At 30.4% G+C, this 17,145-nt stretch overlaps 2 protein-coding genes across 2 annotated transcripts; both read right to left on the bottom strand.

Moving 5' to 3' along the window:
- Positions 1–6,231: 6,231 nt before the first annotated feature.
- LOC106766854 (pectate lyase-like) lies at positions 6,232–14,803 on the bottom strand. The gene is made up of 2 exons (XM_014651627.2): positions 13,338–14,803; positions 6,232–6,479 (listed from the first exon to the last, which is right to left on the bottom strand). Exon 1 carries the CDS (start codon positions 14,667–14,669, stop codon positions 13,350–13,352), a length of 1,320 nt encoding a protein of 439 aa, XP_014507113.1. The 5' UTR covers positions 14,670–14,803; the 3' UTR covers positions 6,232–6,479; positions 13,338–13,349.
- LOC106765724 (pectate lyase) lies at positions 6,471–7,926 on the bottom strand. The gene has a single exon (XM_014650433.2). The coding sequence runs from the start codon at positions 7,809–7,811 to the stop codon at positions 6,492–6,494; it is 1,320 nt and encodes a 439-aa protein (XP_014505919.1). The 5' UTR covers positions 7,812–7,926; the 3' UTR covers positions 6,471–6,491.
- Positions 14,804–17,145: the final 2,342 nt, after the last annotated feature.

The raw sequence follows: 17,145 nt of genomic DNA on the forward strand, positions 1-17,145 counted from the left end.
ATGAAAAAAAGTAAGTTGGTCAATATAGGATATAAAATAAATGAAGGTGCAAATTCTTTTTTCAAAGTTTTCAAGTTTAATGATTATATTTTTGTCAATATTATTGATATAACTCTTCAAACAATTATGATAAAAGTTGACAAATTTGTGATATCTTAACAATTTACGATTGAATGACAATGTGTAGACTACTTACTCAAAATATTCATGTGCCATGTTTTCCATTTATCTTCCATATAAAGAAAGTTTTGAATGCAGAGAAGAATAAAGAAGTGAATTGTGAGTGAAGTAATGAAAGAAAGAGTTGGTTCAGAACAATGTGAAGAAGAATAATTTCCCAATTTTGATGAAAAGTGCAAGAATATGTGTTCCAGCAGGCAATTTGCTTTTCAGAATGAGCTTTTGTTTCGCCACAAAAAGAGCCATCATCTCTTTCTTTACTTCTCTATCCATCAAAGGTTTTTCTGTAACAGTTCATCACTTTCCATAGAATGATATCACAGATAATGAACAACAATGGAGAAACTATCAGTATATCAGAATACCCTTTTTGCTAAAATGTTGCCAATGGTCATGCATCATTTTAACAATATACCAACAAGTTTTTTTTTTTTTTTTTTTTTTTTTTTCATGTATCATTCTTCAATGTTGCAGCATTGCAGATTTGTCTGAGGGCATAAATCCTCAGAGGAAAGAAAACTTATTGTCCACACAAAGTTCATATCAGAATGCTTATGAGCCACACAAATCACAACTTCACCATTAATCCACATTTGCAGGCTTTAATGTTTCCAATAAAGTTTTATTTTGCTTATAAACTATTTCATTTAACACCTTTTCAGTTTTAAATTGCAAAATAGAGTCTCAAAACAAAGAAAAAGAGTACATCATGATAGTCAACTTAAGTACTATTATATGCATATATTTATACTAAGAATAGTATATATATATATATATATATGTATGTGTTAAAATGAAAAATTTGTATTTGAGAATCCTTAAGATTATATGTATATATATATATATATATATATATATATATATATATATATATATATATATATATATATATATATATATATGTATTATATGTATGTATGTGTTAAAATGAAAATATTTGTATTTGACAATGCTTAAGATTATATATCTATCAGTATATTTTAAACACTCGTCAGAAAAACAGTATAAAAAATTCAAACTCATAATATGGATATATATATATATATATATATATATATATATATATATATATATATATATATATGTAGTGTTGAAAGAAGAATAAAGAAGAATGGTTTGTTTATATATAAACTCCTTTTCTCCATATGACTAACTTTTATTTTAGCTAAATTTATAAATGTGTGTTGAATTAAATTATTATAAAATTTACCAACTATTATACTATTAAATGTCTTATCATTTTAAGATCTTTTGCTGGATTTCAAATTTTTATCATACAAATATTTTATTATATTTTTATATTATATTCATAATTATTTAATTTTAAAAAAAATATTAGTCATATGTTTCTAATTTAATAATTAGAAAAACATATTTTATACCCTTGTGCTTTTTATATTCTGCATGAGAGGCTTTTGACTATAACCCTACCACTTAGATTATGAATGCTAAAATATTTAGTCTTTTAAAAGCGATTTAATTAATTAAAAGCCATTTTTCTAGCGATTCTGTGTTAAAGAAGTAAGTAAATGCAAGGCTTTGCCTTCTTTTTCTTTGCCTATTTTTTTATTTTCTCTTTTTCCAATATATTTAGGCTTTGGGAGATTCATCAAACCACAAAATAACATTCCTTTCCATATTTAAAAGCTTAAAAGTTAGAAACTTTGATTTATTTTTGCATCACTTTTTTTAAGAGATATTTTTTGTTTGCAGCTAATAAAAAAAAAAACCTCTTTATTTTAAAAAGAAAATAATCATAACTTCTTTATATATCGATTTCACATAACTTTTTATTTAATTATTTTCTTAATCATGGTAATTTAATTTTCTTAATATTTATAAGGACAATGATACTTTGATAATATTTTAATATCATTTACGTGTTATCCTGTGATTGGCCCAAAATTACTCCACAATCAATAATAAATAATCATAAACACCAATATGAACCAATCAAATAATAATACGTAAATGATTTTAAAATATTGTAAAAAAATATTGTCAAAGTATTATTATTTTATTTATAAAGTCATACTAATTTTAACCCTTATAGTTTTTTCAGTTGGCAGGGAAATATTAATGAAGGTGTTAAGTGGTGCAAAAAAATCCACCTCAATCCATGTTCCACATAATGATTCCACCACATACATCTACTTGTCCTAGTTAATTGGCACACACATAATAAGAACAAAAAAAAAAGTAAATTGTGTTGTGGTGCAACGTTATTTAACAATTGAGTTCTTGAGTTCAAAAAAAAAAAAATTAAGGAAGAAGAAGTTGATGGACACTAGAGATAAGAAAGAATCTTAAGAAGACAACAATGATTTTCCCAAAGATGAAGAAGACTTTTGTAATTTTTGGAATGAAGTTTGCATAAAATGTCATGTAAGAGGAGAACAATATTTAATAACCCTTTTAAATGTTTTCCAATTGGGTGTCATGTAGGGACATACATATTCTACTTGCTTCATGCTTCATTTTATATCTAATATTTTTACCAAATAAGGGTCACGTAGAGGGCAAATGAGATTCTCAGTTCTGTGGTGGGAATTTTTTCTTCTTTTTTTCAACATATAATATTCATTTTTTTTTGTGTAATTATTTGTATTGTTTACATGGTGTATATAAAACCCATTTTTGTTGGTTTATCTAACTCTTAGTTCATTATCCTATTTCAAGGAACAACTTTTTTTTATCTTAAAATTTATCACATGGGTGTTATTGGTAGGATTTGGATAATGTGACTAATTGAAATTGAGGTAAAAAGAAAAAAGAAATTGTGGTTTTAAGTGTTTTTATTAGGACTAAGAGATTTTATAACACTCTCTGACACTTGAGCCAAGCCAATAAGAGAGTTTAGATTTTTATGAATATAGTTGTGAGTATGGATAATTATTAAGTAAGTATTCCTTTGCAAGTATTAGTTGTATTTATAGGATCAACATAGACCATGGACCTATGTTATTATTGAAATAATACTTACCTTAAGTGTAGTTAATAATAACATAATGATACATCGTCATAAATAATAATCATAATATCAAAGTATTGAGATTAGTTATTATATGTGGATATTGTCCCAATAGATGTAGGTTTGGGTTGTTTCAAAATGAAGAGACTAAATGATTCTTGTTGGACCGTGTTCTTTAGTATGTCTATTGGATCGGGTAAGGACATAACCAAATTTGTCTATTTTGGTACTTTGCACTAACATAATCAAAATAGATAAAGATGTGCTCTTGGTGTCGAGTATCTATATTGTACATTAAGTAAGAGCTTTTTATGAATACACATGTGAAGTTAAAATGGATAAATGTACAGAGGATAGACTTGATTATATTGTTAATTTTGAAAATTGTTAATTTTGATGTAACTAAAATTGTATTGATAAAAGTTATATAATATAACAAAATCTTGAATTTGATATAAAGTCATTGTATTTGTTTAATCGATCGTCTAAAAAGAATAAGTATATATGAAACAAATCTATATAAACAATGTACATTATTGTTAAGTTAGTTTATTCTTTTTTCTTCTCAATCTTTTATAGTCTCCTCCTCAAGCTTGGTAAGATGAAACAATAAAGATGTGATGTGTGGAAGTAATGGAATTTAGAGGCTAATGGTTCTTGGTTTTGATGTTAGAGTGAAGGTATGATGGTGTTTGATAGCTCTTAAGAGATGTTAGGCCAATTCTCAAGGAAGGTGGCTAGAGAAGACCATATGGGATGCTCTAGCCATGACTTTAAAGATAGGTATGATGACACAATAATTTTATAGTATAACAATACTAATCTCAAGGTAAATTTACATGGGGAAGACACCTTTATTTATAGGCTTAAGGTGTCTCCAAATTGTAGAAGAAAAACCTTAAAAATCTCAACTTTGCTAACTTGGATAATGAGGCTAAAATCATTTCCACTAGGAGGAGAACATGTACGGTCACTACTATGGGAAAATCCTCTCCATTAGTAGAATGACACATAGCCACTACTAGAAAATCTTGTCCATTAGGAGGAGGACACTTGGCCACTACTCTCCACCAAAGGAGAACCGGTCAATTCATTGCCTTACTTCCTAAGGTGGTCTAGGTGAATGTTGACCAAAGACAAAAGGCACCACCTATGAGTCAACTTAGGGAGTTGACTTAGCAAAAACTTACAACTTTTTGCATCGAATAGGGAAGGACACTCTAAGAACGATGACCAACATCAACGACGAAATAATCTAAAAAAACTTCAAAAGCAATCAAGAGTAATTGAAAAACACTATGCATCAACAATGAAAACTAGGAAGAAAATATTGTGCATACGCAAACAAGTGAAAAGGTTAACTTATTAACCCTCAAGAGATATATAACAACATAATGTCGTTATACATCTCCTAAATTATAAAATTATGGTTTCTCTATGAAAAAATATATGACAATGATTCCTCTATAAATTATCGTTGTTTTTCAATTTACACATGTAATGATCATTTGTAAAATCATTATTAAAAATTTTCCTTGATTACTATATTATTATCACTCATTTATTATTATGCCAACGATAAAAACTTTGCACTATTAATTGGATAACTATAATATATATATTCTTCTAGATATTGAATTATCTATTTTTAAGTAATAATTATGTGGGATTTTATTTTAGGAGTATTAATCTAATAAAAGTGAGATTTTATAAATACAAGATTTGAAATTTTTCAAAAATTCGAATCGAGAATGAATTTTGAGAAATTGCAATCCATATCAATTAATATTTTGGTTTAACTTTCTTAAGTTCTCCATTTAATGTTTTTCTATACCCTGATTGATAAATTTACTTCTGTTCTATAGATAATTAATTATTGAAAAGGGTAAAAAAATATATTTATATAAAACTTTAAATATTAGTCTTACTAGCACAAAATTCTTAAATAATGATAAATTTTAGTAATAAAAATATATTTTGAGACTAATTTTTTAATTAGAAATCTATTTAAAGACCATTTTTTATGACTAAAACATTGGTAATTACTGGTAGAGTGACCAATTTAAATACTCATTCAAAATATAAATTTTTTAATTAGAAAGTAATTATAATTTTTTATTCATAATAAAAATTATTGATAATTTTTATTCTACAAATTAATATATAAATTAATAATTATGACTAGTTATTTTTAATTACTGATCATTATTTAAGGATTTTGTTAACCCGTGTAAATTCTTAAAAATGATTTATGAAGTGATAGTACATTTTCTGCTATTCTTCTTAATCAAACTTGCTTTTCGTTAATCCTTACCTCTTTGAAGTTTGTTAGTGAGATTACTTGAAACTCTAAGCTGGAATCACTTTTACTTATTCCTTCCTCGTATTTACGGTGAATTAATTTATTAAGTTTACATTTCAAACCTTATATAATAAAAGTCTCTTTAAATAATTCACAAAAAACTATAGTAATACTACCCAAAATCATTTTTATTTATTAGAAATTTATGAAGTTTCACTTTTTTGATATAATTTTCCACATGTAGCCAATTGTAAAAATATTTGGTGAAATTAATATAACTTTTTTAACTACCTATTATCTTTTTATATAATGGAGATTATGTTATATGTTAATTCTTGGCATTACACTCCAATAAATTAATTATCTTTTAATTAGCAAAGAAGATATTTTTTTATATATTTTAATCTTGAACTAGTATTATAAATTGAAGAAGCTAACATATACTAGTGTATGACATGCATATAATAGTAGATATGATTATATCAAGCAAGAGGATTGAATTAAAAAGAAAAAATAATTTTTGTTTCATAATTTTTTACAACACGTGATTATTTATGATTAGTCTTCTTTTAAATATTTTTTTTTTAAATTAGATTTAAACGGACGAACTCTTTTAGTCTATGTTTTTTACAATATTTTGATAATATACACGTGATAACTTGTATTTAATTTGTTTTAAATATTTTTTTTTAAAAAAATAAATTTAAACTCACCAAAATAATAACATATATGAATGTGAACGTTGTCACAAAGTTTTTATAAAAAAGTTGTTAGCGGTCCATTGATGAACAAGAGAGGACAAAAGTTACAAATGAATCCCCAAAAAGGTGACAAGTAACTTGGAACTTTATTTCTTGCAGTTTGAACCTTTATTCTCTCTCACAAGCTCAAACAACACTGCCTGTTGCAGAACACTCAAGTCTACTCATCCTCCAACTAAAACCGCACAAACCATACATCGTATTTGATGTCATAACAAAGAAAAACTGGACACACACACGTACGTATATACATACACATGTGTGTATATATCTATTCCTAGCAAGGCAAGCCAACGAAGCAGTTGAGAGCGCCAGCATGGCGTGTGAGTCTGCTGACATGAGTTCCATCTCTTGGCTTCATGATCAGACCCTTCTTGTGTGTCATCTTGATCGGAGCACCTGAAGTGTTGAAAGTGGCACCGTTCATCAGAAGGTCCATGTCTGATTGCCACTGCCAGTTTTTCCAGACGTCTGGTGTGGCATAATCTCTGTGTGTGATCTCCTTTGCAGCGTCGTTGTTGGGAGCAATGAAACGGTTTCCTTGGCTAAGAATAGTTGGCCCTGCGCTTCCACCAATGGCGTACATCATCCAGTGAGTGTAATCGTTGTTAAGAACGTGGAAGAATCCCCATCTGCACCTTGGCATCCTCTGGATCAGTCCTTGCCCGAAATGGTTGAATGCCACTGTTATCTGCATGATCTTGTCCTCAGTGTACGAGTCNGTCGCACCAAACAACATCACATCGTTGTGTCTGGTCATGTGGCANTTGGAGATGGTGATGGCTGTGGAGCCTTGGATCACATCGATCAGTCCATCGGCAGCGTTAGAGAGAGAAACATGATCGATCCACACGTTGGAGGCTCCGAAGAGGGAGATCGCATCACCATCACTCCTCGTTCTCAGTCCAACNTGGTTGTAGGAGTCCCTGATCATGCCACCCTCCTTAGGCACAATGTTCTTAATGCGAATGCCGTGGATGATGACGTTGTTCACGAACTGAACGGTGAGGCCACCACCGTCACTGATCAGAACGTTGGCACCACGACCGTCGATGGTCTTGTCGGAGGAAATGAGAAGCTCCTGCTTCAGATTGATGATCATGCTGCGTTCGAAGATGATCCAAAGTGGACCCTTTTGCGTGACGGCATATCGGAGGGTTCCTGGCTTAGGGTTGACCATGTCCTCATCGGAGTTATCGGTGACAACGTAAATGGGTCCACCGAGCCCTCCCACTGCGCGTCTTCCGAACCCTTTTCCGCATCTGGCCAAGCGGTACCTGTCTTTAGCCCAGTCTTTGTTGCACCTCCAGCAATTGTCAATGGGGTTGGTGCTGTCACAGCGCCCTCCAATAGGGTTCATGGCCGCATTCAGTCCCCTCCTTGTGCTGTTTTTGATGGCAAGATGAACATGGTGATTGAGCTCACCGGTGACTAATTCAGGAGTTGGCACATAGGACTCGATAGCGATTTCGCGGGCTTCTTTAGCTTGAGCTTTGAGAAAGTCGTCGTATTTAGCAATGCCAGCCTCAAGGCATGGGATGGTGATGGCCAGAGTGACCAACAGGGTGAAGACAACCTTTGCATCACTTCCTCCCATGTTTTTTGTTTTCCTCTGTTTTTTTTTTTTTGGTTTTGTGTGGCAAGGTTGTCCAAGGTCTTGGAAGATCTCAAAGACCTTGGCAAGCCTGTACCAGTTAGAGTAGGGAAGGAGAATGTTGTTTGGCTTGTGGCATATTGGTTCGTGAGTTCATCCCTTTTATAGCACCCAACTTCTTCACAAAACAACGGTAACCCTTCTTTGTTGCGTATTTTTCTAACTTTAGCAACAAAAAATGTGGCATGCAAATAGTTCTGTTAAGTCTCACCTACAAAACTATGCTATTTTTATATTTTAAAAACAATAAACTATTATTTCTTGTTTTTTTACCCCTTTTATACTAATTAATTTAATCTATTCTTATCAACCATATTAAAACATTAAAATATACATAGAGAACTTATTTTATAAGAAGGTAAAAATAATTCTTGTTATTATTATTATTATTATTATTATTTTATTTAATGATGGTTTTTAGATTAGATAAATAATATTAGTGGAATAAATTTAAATATTAATTATTAGTGATAAAATTTTAAAGTTACTATATGTCCAATATCATTTTTTTTTTCAGTAACAGATAAATAGTTTCAGCCATCCAAAGTATATAAAAACAAAATGAGAAGTAGCAGCTTAATACACAGACAAATAAAAATGAAATCGACCATATAATTATAATTATCTATTACAATTGGGATACATAATTTATCTTTTTAATATATATTTGTTTTCTTATAATATTACAAATAAGTAATTTTCAGTTTTCTTGATTTATATTTTGTAATCTATATAATACGAATTGATTTAGATAACATTTTTATGTATTGTTTTTAACCTTTTTTTTATCATGCAAATTCTTATCTTTTCTAATCAATTTTCTTTTCTTTTATTTTCCATAACTTCTAAGAAACTGTTTATAATGATAATTTTTTTTTATCTTTTTCATAATAATTAAAATTCGTAATTACATTCATTTCTTTCATTATCAAAGTAATATAAATATATAATGTTCATAAAATATAATCATGTTTGTAAAATAATATTCATAATAATAATTATTATGTCTATTGAATAATATCTATAATTAGGTTCGTCCAGTGATGTTCATAATTATATTGATAAATAGGCTAGGCTAAGATATGTTTTTTAATCAATAATCTGTATATATTTGTTTTCTAGTTCAAATACAAAAAAGTTCCATGCTCTCGATAATTGTTTAGTTGTTATTTTTTAAGTATTCATAAATCACAAGTATGTGTCTACACTTAACCAATTAAAGGATAAAATATCACTCCTAAAAATCAACCTCAAGAAGTGTTCAAACAATATATCTCCTTATTAATAATAAAATAAATAACAATAAGAATAATATCTCAATATTCCTTCAAGTTAAAATATATATCTTGAATGCCTAACTTGTACAAAAGTAACTGAAATTGTATTTTTTCCAAAAGTTTTATAAAAATATACTTTGGTAAGAAAAACACATATTAAAGACAAATGGTGTGAGTTGTTACTTCATTATGAACAAAATGAAAGGAATGCAATTTTCTTGCAATTTATGCGCCTTGTGTGGTGCATATGAAGAATTTGTTCATATTTTCTTTGAAAGTATGATATCTAACTTTGCTTGTAATCTTTGCTTAAATGGTTTGGAGTATTAACAACACAACATAGCCAAACTTTACAGCATTTTGATCAATTTTATATGTTTGATTTGAATATAAAAGGAAATAAGTTTTGGAAGGCGATGTGGATGATTAGGATTAAAAGTATATGAGAACATAGGAATTCCATTAAATTTAGAAACAGGCGAAGGAATGATGAGGAAATTTTTGAGATAGCACGGTTAAAAGCTTGGACATGGTTGAGAAATAAAATATCAAAGACAATTATTTCATATTCTAATTGGTGTCTATGTCTAAAAACATGAATTCAATCTATCCTTAAATATTTCAAAAGTGGGATAAAAATAAGGGTTTCATCACCTATGCGATGTGTTGTTAAGGCTTTTTGGTATAATTATTGCAAAAGGAGGTGGCTATGTTTTGTTTTGTTGTAGATGGGTTGATTGTTTCTTAGTTTTTCAAGATATTGGAGAATAACTAAGAAGCACCACCCAACCAGTGAAAGAACATCTTGTAAGTGTAACTCGCTCAATCTTAATCACACCATCCTTGTAGTTCCAATTTAATATCAGATTGTAGAAAAATACCTTGTCCTAAATGTTTCTTCAAATATCTACCCTTAAGAGTGTCTCTCAAAGCTCTTTATGATGATTTTACATAAATTGAGATAAAATGTGGTCTAATCCCAAACAAATTGATTAATCATCCAATCAATCTTCAATAGGTTTTGGATCTTATGATGTTGCTCCATTCGAAAATTCACGGACTTGACACCTAATAAACATTTGTCTTTAATGATTTCTAATACATACTTTCTTTGACAGATAAACCCTTCGGATCTATCTCCAATTCCAAAAAAATATTTTAAGACTGCTAGGTCCTTTAAAAGAAAACAATAACTTAAATATGCTTTAAACATATTTATAGTTGAAATATCATTTTCTACAATAATTAAGTCATTCACGTACCTAACACATTGAGATGTATTTTTCTCTTGTGCAATATAAATACTAAGTAATTGAATACCACTAAACAAAGTCATGCTGCTTCAATGTCGTATGTAACTTAGCAAACCAAAAACGAGAAACTTATTTTAAGATGTATAATGATTTTTTCAACCTACAAACTGAAGTTAGAGTTTTGAAAACCTAGAGAAACTTTTATGTAGACCTCTTCAACCAAATCACTATGGAAAAATGAATTATGAACATTGATTTATTGAATTTCCCACCTTTTAATTTATATAAGTACCTAGAAGGTACATATAGTCCAGGTCACACACAATAATACATCTCCTAATTAATAATAAAATAAATGAATATAATAATAATATTTCAATAATTACATCCAATTTAATTAGGTTGTTAAAATAATAATAAAAATCAACAAACGCTAGATTTTATTAAAATAAATATTTTATATTTTTAATGTATTTCTCTAATAAGCTTCTCTTAATAAGGATGAATTACGTATAAATAATTAAGTTTTCAAAACTACTTATTTCAAAAACACATATTTTAATTTTTTTTAAATTACATTAACTTTTTGTAAATATTACTTTATTTTATTGTTTTTTTCACTCTCTTTATATATATATATATATATATATATATATATATATATATATATATATATATTCAAAAATACATATCCTAAGCAATAATAAAATAAATAAATATAATAATAATATTTCAATAATTACATCCAAGTTAATTAGTTCGTTAAAATAATAATAATTTATTAAAATAAATAATTTTCTTAAAATGTGTTTCTCTAATAAGCTCATCTTAATAAGATGAATTACGTATACTTTTAAATAATTAATTTTTCCAAACTACTTATTTCAAAAACACATATTTTTATTTTATAAATTATGTAAAATACCATAAAATAGTATTTTAGAAGTGGTGGTAGTCCAAAAATAGCGAGACTCGGTTATTTTAATATTAAATGATTTATTTATAAAAAGTTTTGTTATAAACGAGTTACATTATTTTAAACATATCATCTTCTACAAATCACTTCTCTAGAATTCTCTACCTTATGCTCCTTTTTCCTTTTGCCGTTATGTTCTAAAATTTATGGTTTTGAGAGTTGAGGGGAAGATTTATCCCTTGAGTTTATAACTGGCTTACCATCTTCCCAAGGCTTCACAGTTATTTTGGTTGTTGTAGACCGCTTTTCTAAAAGAGTTCACTTGGGCCCTTTGCTACAACAATATTATGCTTCTAAGGTGACTCATTTATTCCTTGCTATTATCTACAATTGTCATGGCATACCACGCAGTATTGTATCTGATCGCGACCTTATTTTTATCAATAAATTTTGACGCGAATTATTTCGCTTATGTGGTACTCGACTTCGTATGAACACATACCCAAAAAGGAACGGACAAACAAAGGTTTTTAACCGGGTCTTGGAGTAATACCTTCATTCTTTCATCCACTCCAATTCCTCTCAGTGGTCTAAGTATTTAGCTTTGGCGGAATGATCTTATAACACTTCTACTCACTCTTCCACGGGGTACTCTCCTTTCCATATCATTTACGGCAAGTCAGCTCCATCCATTCCCCATTACTTATTGGGTTCATCAGTCGATACATTGTTGGCGTCACGCCAAACCCTATTAGCACAATTGCAGAGAAAACTACTTAAAGTCCAAGCCACTATGAAGCATTATGTTGATCTCAAATGATGTGATATGTCTTATGAGGTAGGTGATTTGGTTTATGTCCGTCTCAGACCATATCAGCAACAGTCTCTTTCTGGTTCCACTTATTACAAACTTTCCAAAAGGTTTAATGGAACTTACAAAATCCTTTGCTCGAATTGATAGGGTTGCTTATCAATTGGATTTACCACCTGAGTCCAAAATTCATCTGATCTTCCATTGTTCATTGCTGAAACGTCATCATGGCCTTGTCTCGGACCCCACTCCACTTCCTTTGGAGGCCTTCAACCAATAATTCACCCTCTGGCAATTTTGGATACTCTCGTAGATAATTCAACAGATTTCCCAACCAAAATAGTCCTTGTTCAATGGTTCGAACTATCATCCGATGATACTGGTTGGGAAGAGTGAGCACAACTTAGTTCTGATTATCACCTTGAAGACAAGATGATTTTTCCAGAAATGATTGTTAGCAAGCAAACTATAGGCTATTTGAATAATGCAAGGTCCAAAAGGATTACTACCACAGTAACCCATTTGAAGGATTACCTTCCATAGAATCTCTCTCTATCACCATGTTCTGGAAATGTCAAGGTCACGTTTTTCATTGCACCAGAATAATTTAGTTATAGATTTTGATAGATTGTTTTTGGTTTTGTAGATTTTTTTACCCACCAAATCAGGAGGACCCTTTAATTGTATTCAATTGTGATATGATTGTTTCTTATAACGAGTATATATAACCATTCGTATAAATGAAAAAATGGTTGAAAATTCAATTATCTATCTCTTTCTCTAGTTTGTATGGGGAGTTTCCATAGCCATGAATTAAGGAAGAAACCTAACAGTATTTATCCCTTACTTTAGATTTAATTACCCTTCAAAGTACAACTCAAATGGCCCACGCTTGTTTAAAATATTAATAAACGCCTGGTGGGTATCTTCAAGTCAACATAGAAATTGTGTTCTCCTTTGGATTTTGTCTGACTTATTTATCTGTGTGTATGTTTTCAAATATATGAAAAACAATTTTAAATCACCGACATAACTGTATTTTATAAGCTTCCATAGAGGACAGCATAAAAAAATCATGCAAAGAATCAATGTAATGCTACTCAGACTCAACTCTACTCATCCTCCAACAAAAAGCGCACAAACCATACATCTTGTGTGATGTCTCAGAAAGCATAACAAAGAAAAACTCAACACACACGTACATACATATACGTATATCTATTCCTAGCAAGGCAAGCCAACAAAGCAGTTGAGAGCGCCAGCATGGCGTGTGAGTCTGCTGACATGAGTTCCATCTCTTGGCTTCATGATCAGACCCTTCTTGTGTGTCATCTTGATGGGAGCACCTGAAGTGTTGAAAGTGGCACCGTTCATCAGAAGGTCCATGTCGGATTGCCACTGCCAGTTTTTCCAGACGTCAGGTGTAGCATAATCTCTGTGTGTGATCTCCTTTGCAGCGTCGTTGTTGGGAGCAATGAAACGGTTTCCTTGGCTAAGAATAGTTGGCCCTGCGCTTCCACCAATGGCGTACATCATCCAGTGAGTGTAATCGTTGTTAAGAACGTGGAAGAATCCCCATCTGCACCTTGGCATCCTCTGGATCAGTCCTTGCCCGAAATGGTTGAATGCCACTGTTATCTGCATGATCTTGTCCTCAGTGTACGAGTCAGTCGCACCAAACAACATCACATCGTTGTGTCTGGTCATGTGGCANTTGGAGATGGTGATGGCTGTGGAGCCTTGGATCACATCGATCAGTCCATCGGCAGCGTTAGAGAGAGAAACATGATCGATCCACACGTTGGAGGCTCCGAAGAGGGAGATCGCATCACCATCACTCCTCGTTCTCAGTCCAACNTGGTTGTAGGAGTCCCTGATCATGCCACCCTCCTTAGGCACAATGTTCTTAATGCGAATGCCGTGGATGATGACGTTGTTCACGAACTGAACGGTGAGGCCACCACCGTCACTGATCAGAACGTTGGCACCACGACCGTCGATGGTCTTGTCGGAGGAAATGAGAAGCTCCTGCTTCAGANTNATGATCATGCTGCGTTCGAAGATGATCCAAAGTGGACCCTTTTGNGTGACGGCATATCGGAGGGTTCCTGGCTTAGGGTTGACCATGTCCTCATCGGAGTTATCGGTGACAACGTAAATGGGTCCACCGAGCCCTCCCACTGCGCGTCTTCCGAACCCTTTTCCGCATCTGGCCAAGCGGTACCTGTCTTTAGCCCAGTCTTTGTTGCACCTCCAGCAATTGTCAATGGGGTTGGTGCTGTCACAGCGCCCTCCAATAGGGTTCATGGCCGCATTCAGTCCCCTCCTTGTGCTGTTTTTGATGGCAAGATGAACATGGTGATTGAGCTCACCGGTGACTAATTCAGGAGTTGGCACATAGGACTCGATAGCGATTTCGCGGGCTTCTTTAGCTTGAGCTTTGAGAAAGTCGTCGTATTTAGCAATGCCAGCCTCAAGGCATGGGATGGTGATGGCCAGAGTGACCAACAGGGTGAAGACAACCTTTGCACCACTTCCTCTCATGTTTATTGTTTTCCTTTGTTGATGTTTTTCCTTTTTTTTGGTTTTTTGTGGCAAGCTTTGTCCAAGGTCTTGGGAGATCTCAACCCAACAAAGACCTTGACAAGCCTGTGCCAGTTAGAGTAGAGAAGGAGAGATAACTGTTCGGCTTGTGGTATATTGGTTCGTGAGTTCATCCCTTTTATAGCACACAACTTCTTCACAAAACAACGGCAACCCTTCTATGTTGCGTACGATTCCAACTTTAGTAACAAAAAATGTGGCATGCAAATAGTTCTGTTAAGTCTCGCCTACAAAACTATGCTATTTTTATATTTGAAAAACAAAAAAACCATTATTTCTTATTTTTCATCCCTTTTATACTAAATTAATTTGATAGATCGTTATCAGCAATAAAACATTAAAGTATATCCACAGAACTTTTATTCTATAAGAAAATAAAAACAATTCGTGTTTTTATTACTATTATTTATTATTTATTTAATATTATTATTATTACTATTATTATTATTATAATTATTATTATTATTTAAATTCAATGATTGTTTTCAGATTATATAAATAATATTAATTGGATAAATTTAAATATAAATTACTAGTGATAGAAATTTTAAGTTACTATAGGTCTAATACAATTTTTGTTTTAACAATCCAAAGTAAATAAAAACAAAAAAAGGTGCAGAAGCTTAACAAAGACAAATAAAAATGGAATTGAGCATATAGTTATAATTATATATAACAATTGTGATACATAACTTATCTTTTTAATATATATCTGTCTCAACACGCACTAAAACTAAAAAATAAAGAAAAATAAAAGAATGATAATTATTGGTAGATAAAAAAAGAAAAAAAAATAAATTTATATATATATATATATATATATATATATATATATAATTTTCAAACTTTAATTTAGTTCAAAAGATCAAGATTTTTATTCATATCTTCATCCTTCTTTACTTTTTATACTCCTCACAACAAAAGACACATCACTAAAAATATTTTTGAAATATTTTTGAAATATTGATTTCTAGATGAATGTATAGTTTTTTAATATGGTAATAATTTGAATCAATATTATGGTAATCTTTAAACAATATTCTTATGATAATTAAAAATAATATCTTAGTATTATACTATAATTTACTGCGTTAATTTCTTTTAAAAGAGAAATATATGATTCTAGAAATTGACAAAGTTTTTGAAAATAATCATAATCAATGTCTTAGATATTATATAATTTTTGTTTTTTGAAATATATTACAACCAAGACCATTTTTTCTCTATTTTATTCATTGTCAATTAATTTACAATTAAAATAAGATTATCATAAAATTATAAATAAATAAATATATATATATATATATATATATATCACTTTAGAAAACTTCATAATATTTATAATTATATTTATAAAATAATATCTATAATTATGTTATAAAATTATATTCATAGATCAATAATTAATAATAAAATGAATAACTTTAATAATAAATAATTTGCCAATCAGGTATGTTTAAATTCAAAACTAATATTAATGACATTTTATTCCTTATGCAAATAATATGATTATGTTGTTTTTTTATGTTTAAATTCAAAATGAAAATTGAAAAAGAGAATCATTTATTTAAAATTAAGCGATAAAGATATGGCACCAAAGAATGAGAGCATGAAACCTACCAGTGAAGAAGAAAGGGTGAATTATAGGAATATGGCACAGAGTCATTCGCTTAGTGCTTTGCAGTTTTCTGAAGAGGATCGTGTTGAAGAGGCCTTGAAGGAGGTGGAAGAGGCCGAAAGATGCTTGCTTATGCTTCAAAATAACCCTCCTCGAGGAGTTGAAGTTGAAACTAAACATGACAAAAAGGATGGATAGGAGAGTTAGCTTAGGGTAATTTTTTTTAAGTAGTTAATGGTTTCCTTTTAGTTATGTTTCAGTTATATCTTTTATGATGATTGTTGAGTGTTTTATCTCAGAAACCAGATGTGTGTCTTGTGTAAGGAATGTTTTTTTGGGTTTGTGTTGGTTGTTTTCAGTTTCCATTCAATAAAATTGTTTACCCACTGTAAGCATTTATAAATTTGTTGTGAATATTTAATCTGATATAATATCTAGGTTTTCTTAATACCAAGCTAACAAATGCTTTTAGAAATGATCATGTTTGTTCAAGAGTAATGAATTCATCTTGTTTTTTTATACATTCCTAAATGAAAGAACCACATCACTACAAATCTTAAAAAAAGAAACATAGAATTAAGGATAAGAAAGAAAATTTATTAACTTTTTTGATTTTGTGAGCTTTTAAAGCATCACGATTGTTCTTTTCCATCATCTGGTTTTGAGAAAATCACCATAAGTAATTAACAAAAGAATGGTAAGTGTTGGACAAATATAAAATGCTTACACAAACCTATAAATTTACATATAGCTTAAACATGTGCACCACCCCAGATGTTTTCTCATTCAGGGATTCTA

Source organism: Vigna radiata, chromosome 1 (assembly GCF_000741045.1).
Source record: "Vigna radiata var. radiata cultivar VC1973A chromosome 1, Vradiata_ver6, whole genome shotgun sequence".
Taxonomy (NCBI): Eukaryota; Viridiplantae; Streptophyta; class Magnoliopsida; order Fabales; family Fabaceae; genus Vigna; species Vigna radiata.